This window comes from Mirounga leonina, unplaced genomic scaffold (assembly GCF_011800145.1).
Source record: "Mirounga leonina isolate KUSES-001 unplaced genomic scaffold, KU_Mleo_1.0 Mir_153, whole genome shotgun sequence".
In the NCBI taxonomy this organism is placed as follows: domain Eukaryota; kingdom Metazoa; phylum Chordata; class Mammalia; order Carnivora; family Phocidae; genus Mirounga; species Mirounga leonina.
In genome coordinates, this window is record NW_023270387.1 from 12,991,450 (window position 1) to 12,997,045 (window position 5,596).

General features: G+C 57.7%; 1 protein-coding gene across 1 annotated transcript; it reads left to right on the forward strand.

The window, feature by feature from the left end:
• Nucleotides 1-2,074: 2,074 nt before the first annotated feature.
• On the forward strand, nucleotides 2,075-4,828 carry APOC3 (apolipoprotein C3). Its single transcript, XM_035008725.1, has 4 exons — nucleotides 2,075-2,501; nucleotides 3,159-3,226; nucleotides 3,391-3,514; nucleotides 4,539-4,828. Exons 2-4 carry the CDS (start codon nucleotides 3,172-3,174, stop codon nucleotides 4,660-4,662), a joined length of 303 nt encoding a protein of 100 aa, XP_034864616.1. The 5' UTR covers nucleotides 2,075-2,501; nucleotides 3,159-3,171; the 3' UTR covers nucleotides 4,663-4,828.
• Nucleotides 4,829-5,596: the final 768 nt, after the last annotated feature.

Genomic DNA, 5,596 nt, shown 5'->3' on the forward strand with positions numbered 1-5,596 from the left:
CACTCCCCCTGCTTGTGTTCCCTCTCTCGCTGTGTCTCTCTCTGTCAGATAAATAAATAAAGTCTTTAAAAGAAAGGAAAAAAAAAGAATGGTGAGCTTTGGAATAAACTCAGTGTCTTTAAAAGAAAAAAACCATGGGGCGCCTGGGTGGCTCAGTCGGTTAAGCGTCTGCCTTCGGCTCAGGTCATGATCCCAGGGTCCTGGGATCGAGTCCCATATCGGGCTCCCTGCTCAGCGGGAAGCCTGCTTCTCCCTCTCCCACTCCCCCTGCTTGTGTTCCCTCTCTTGCTGCGTCTCTCTCCGTCAAATAAATAAATAAAATCTTTAAAAAAAAAGAAAGAAAGAGAAAATGGCCCAGGACTCCTGGCATGCCACACGCCTGCTGCATGGGCCCACACACCTGGGTTCTCTACCCAGCTTAGCACCCCCCTGCTGGGTCTCTCTGCCCCCATCTTCTGACCTCCTTGGCCTCAGGGGGCCCATTGCTACATAGGAGAGCGAGGACAGGTTCCTCCAGACCCTGCACACACGCAGGCAAAGGGAGTTGGAAGGTCCAGGGCCAAGGGATCCAGGCAGCCCATTCTAGTATGCCCAGGGGCCACGGACTTTGTACTCCAGCCCAGCCTGGAATCCGGATTCCCACTGTGACCTTCACCTCTGGGGCTGAGGGACAGGCCCAAACAGAAGTGCAACATGGGCACAGCGGCTCTCTGCCCTCTCCAGTGCTCAGATCCTTCAGTGACCAAATCAGCTTCCTTTTCTCCCCCACCCCATCCCTAAATTCTGCTCAGGAAGAGGTGTATGAGTGACTGATAAATCCCCAAGGATCTCGTATCTCCAAGCTGTTTGGTACCAGTGTAGGTATTTGAAGACCGGGATTCTGGTTCCCTGCTCTACCAGTGATGGGCTCTGTGTACTTGGGTACATCTCAGCTCCATAAGCCTTAGGTTTCTTACCTACAAAATGGGGTTTTTAGTATCTACTTCATAGGAATCTATTTGCATTTTAACAGAATACAAGATCTAAGTCAAAGGAATGACTTTCTAACGGAGAAACTTCAAGTCTCAGCCAATAATAAAGAATTCTGAGGGTGGAGCCAGGCCACTTTCTTGGGGCTTTGATTTCACATTGTCGGGTTAGTTGTTTCTTCCTGAGAGGATGGCTGCCTGCCAAAAGCCCTATTTCTACCTTGGGGGCTCCTCCTGCCTTCAGACTATGCTGTCTGGGGATGGACAAGGTGTTTGGGAGGAAGAGAGATTTATCAGGCCCCCTCCACACACCAGTTCCTTTGGACTTATCTCATTTACTTTGCATCATAACTCTTGGCATATCGGCGTTCTATCCCCTTTTTCAAGGGAGGAAAATTGAGGCTCTGAGATGTTAGGTCTCTGGCCCTGGGTCATATGAGTCAGTGTCAAAGGCATCGTTTAAACCTAGGATCTCTTGACTCCAAAGTCTTAGCCTCCCCGATCCTGCTAGCCAGGCTATGGCTCCCAGTGTGGGCCCAGGGACACCTCACCCCAAGAAAGGCCCGAGGCCTCTCCTGGACGGCCCCCGCAGAGCTCCTCCTCACCCTCTCCCTACCAGACTGGCCGCTGCCGCCTTGCTTCCTTCCAGCTCCCGCCCAGCCAGGGAGCCATGAGGGCTGCCATTTCAAAGCTAAGGAAACCAAGACCCAACGTGAGAGGTGCTCAGTGCTGGAAATCAATCCCAGCCAGAGGCCTCAGCCTTGAGCTGCAGCTCCTGCCCCAGGGAATGTTATCAGTGGGTCCAGAGGGCAGGGGGAGGAGGAGGGGAGGAACTGGCGGGACAAAGGCCTTGGGCTCCGAGCAGCTTTTGCTATTCTCCCACCAACCCCTACCCTGGGCTCAGCTCGGGGAGGTTCCTGGGTGAGCAGCAGCCGGGACCGAAGTACAGAGGTGCAGATGCTGGGGAGGGGACTGTGTAATCCCCACTGCTTCGCCCTCCCCACACAAGCCTCTGCCCGTAGGTCTTCTGTGACCTCACTCTATACACCACACCCCAACACTGAGTTGTTCCCGAGCCTGAAGGAGCCCATCACCTTCTCAGTCCAGCCCCACCCCTTCCAGGGGGTTTGCAGGACGAGGAGGGTGGGGGTGGGGAGGGATCTGCAAGCCAGGTGTGAAGGGCTGAGGTGGGCCCAGAGGGCTTGTGCCCTAATCCCTTTCCCCTATCACCAGCCTCTCCCTGGGGAGCCAGGCTGCTTGGAGGAAATGGGGTCTCCCCAGTGCCTGAGCCCCTCTGGGCCGCAGGGTAGCAGGAGAGCAGGGTGGGCATGGGGGAACCCAGAGATTTCCCAACTCTCCCAGCAGGCCTGGCTGCATCTGGGCAGCCTGCCTCGGGCCCTGGTCTAGACTGATCAGCAGGTGACCTTTGCCCGGCTCACTGAGCCCTCCGTGCCCCCTGCCCTGGGGACAATATAAAACAGGTCAGAGCCCTCTTGTCTGCCTGCTCAGTTCATCCCAAGGCTTCTGCTCCAGGTAATGCCCCGCAGGGAGGAGGGTGAGGGCTAGAGGAGAGCAGCATGGAGACGGGCAGAGGAGGGTCCCTGCCCAGACCAGCCAGCACAGTCCAGAGAAGAGCCAGCTGGGGCCAAGGAAGCCGCAGGGCTGGGGGAGCAGCCCCCACCTCCAATCGCATGCTGGGGGGAAACCGAGGCTCGCGGAAGGCAGGACACCTGCCCAAAGCTACACAGAGTGTAGTGGCACAGCTGGGACTGGAACTGGCTCCCAGTGGGCACACTTTGCCCTCATTCTGCATGTTTAGGACCGCAAGGAGCCTTAGAGCCCCGTCCTCCCCCAGACAGGAAAACTGGGCCTGGACAGGGGCAAAGATCTACCCCAAGTCACCTAGCATGCTCGTGGCAGGAACCAGGCCAGAACCCAGGTGTCCTGATTCCTGGTCTAGTGGGTTTTCTGCTCTTTCCCTTGTGGCCCGCGCTCTCCCTCAGTCTGGCTCTGGAGGCCCCGGAGGCTGAAAGCCCTTCATCTCCCGCATTAGCTGACAGCGGGCCCTTTCTCCCCCTGGCTTGACCCAGCTCAGGACCTAGTGTTGGGGCCACACTACTTTCCCGGGCGGGGGGGGGGGTCTGGAGGTGGGGGGGGCTAAGGTACCCCTCACAAGACGCTTCCTTGCAGGAACAGAGGCGCCATGCAGCCCCGGGTCCTCCTCGTCGCTGCCCTCCTGGTGCTCCTGGCCTCTGCCCGTAAGCAGCTCGTGGGGACTGGGCTAGGGCTCGGGTGGGGGTGGCCCTCTGCCTGGAGGACCCTTGGGGATGGCTTGAGGATCCCGGGCCCTGGTGGGTGGCTAGGCAGAAGCCAAGGGTTCCCTAGAGGCGACCCATCCCACTCAGCCCTGCTCTTCTGGCAGGAGCTCTGGAGGCAGAGGACCCCTCCCTACTGGACCTTATGCAGGGATACATGCAGCACGCCACCAAGACCGCCCAGGACACGCTGACCAGCGTGCAGGAGTCCCAGGTGGCTCAGCGGGCCAGGTATGCCCCCACATCTCCGTGCTCGGTGTCAGCTCCTGCCCCTGACTCAGGAGGGCCCTGGCAGTGGACTGCGGCTCTCCCAGGACCTGCGCCTCTCCGAGCCTCCGTGCTCTGCTCTATGAGCCGGTCCCACACAGGGCTTTCTCGGGCTGCCAGGGGAGAGATGGCGGAGGCGGGCCTGCATTCTTCCTTCCTCCTCCTGGCCTCCCCTCCCTCTGAGGGCCCTCCTTGCTCCTTTAGGCACCCTGCAAGGCTCTGAGGAAGGCCAGGTTAGCTCTTGCTGCCATTCTCTTTATTGGTGGAGGTTGGCATGGAGGCTCCACCCAACCCAATTTCGGCTGGTGTGTGTGTGTGTGAGTGTGTTTCTGCCTTGTGCCAAGCCCTGGGGCCGGTGTCCAGCAGAATCCATCCTTCCTCTCCCACCCTGCCCTGCCTTCTAGTCCTCTCTTCTCCCAGCATCCTTTCCCACTTCCACGCCCCCGCCCCCGGGCGTCAGCCAGCAGTTCCGTAGCTGAGGCATTCAGACTCTCATAGTCCTCAGAACTCGCTGTGGAGTGGGTATTATATTTGCCATTTTACAGATGAGAAAATCGAGGCTCAGAGACGTTAAATGACTCGCCCCAGATCACACAGCTTATTTATGCTCTGATGATTGTCCAAATGAGAGACTGCGTCCCTCTGCCCCACCCCACTCAGAGCCACCAGGTTGTGCAACTCTATGGGCATCATTTGCCTGGAACAGACTGACAGCCGGGGCCTTCCGCGTCTCCCACTCAGTCACTCCTGTCCAGCTTGCCTCAGACCCAGGGCGGCACCAAGTTCTGCCCCAACCCGGAGAAATAGGCTGGACCTGTGTTAGGGTCCCATCACCCCCTTCAGCATCTCTTCTGCCTGGGCTGGCAGCTGAAAGGGTTCCTGCCGGAGGTCTCAGGGGCGTTGCTGGGTGAGGTTGAGAGGGTCGGGGGAGAGGCAGATGAGCTCTCACCCCCACCTCCGTTGCTTCCCTTACTGATTTGACCCCCAGGGACTGGATGACCGATGGCTTCAGTTCCCTGAAAGACTACTGGAGCACGTTTAAGGGCAAGTTCTCTGGGTTCTGGGATTCAGCTTCTGAGGCCCAAACAACTCCAGCCTCTGATGCCTCCTGAGACCTCGACAGCCCAACTCTTCCTGCCCATCCACCCTGCCAGCTCCTTGGGCAGCCCCGAAAGTCACTTGAAAGTGACAGCATTCCCACCTCCCACCCCACCCCAGACCTGGCCCACCCCCAAGCTTGTTGTCCTCCCAATAAAGCTGGATGAGAAGCTGCCGTGAGTGGGATGTCCCATGTCTGCCATGTATGTTTTGGCGTGGAAATGGGCCAAGGTACTTCTGTGGGTGGGCACGGGGCTGACTCCAACTCAGGCAGGCTGCCTGAGCTGACTTGTGGGACCCAGGCCGCTGGCCCTCTCAACCAGACTTGAGTGGGGAGTGGTTGGAGTAAGATACAACTAGACTCTGGTCTTGGCCCCATCATTTTGTATCAGCCTCAGTTTCTTATCTGTAAAGTAGATGCAACATTACCACCCCCACTGCAGATTTGTTGAATGAATGAATGAAATAAGACTGTGTACAACACCTGGTCATCTTTGTGGCTATAGGCTGAGCTGAATTACCCCTGGGACCAGAATCGGAGTGGGGGAGGGGGGATTCCAGGGATCCAGAAGCTAAGAAGAACCCCAAAGTTACCCAACAGCGGCTGTTTGCCTTGTGTCCCCACCAGCCAACAGATGTTCACGTCAGGGAGTTCCAGAACCACAGACTACTTGAGCAGGCCCTCGCTCTTCCAGTGATAAAACTGAAAGATGAAGGCCTTTGCCCAACGTCAAGGAGTCTGCAAACGACAGAGCAGGGCCCCAAGCCCGGGTTAGCTGCTCCTATTCTGCTCGGCTGACACAGAAAAAACTCAGTTACTCGGACGCTGGGAGCCAGAGGGCTCCTTGACAGATCTGGGGGGCATCAGCACATCTAGTCCCACTTGGAGACATCTGCTCTCTCTTTGGAAATCCACCTGGGCTTCTCTTCTGGCCCAAGTGGGCCAGG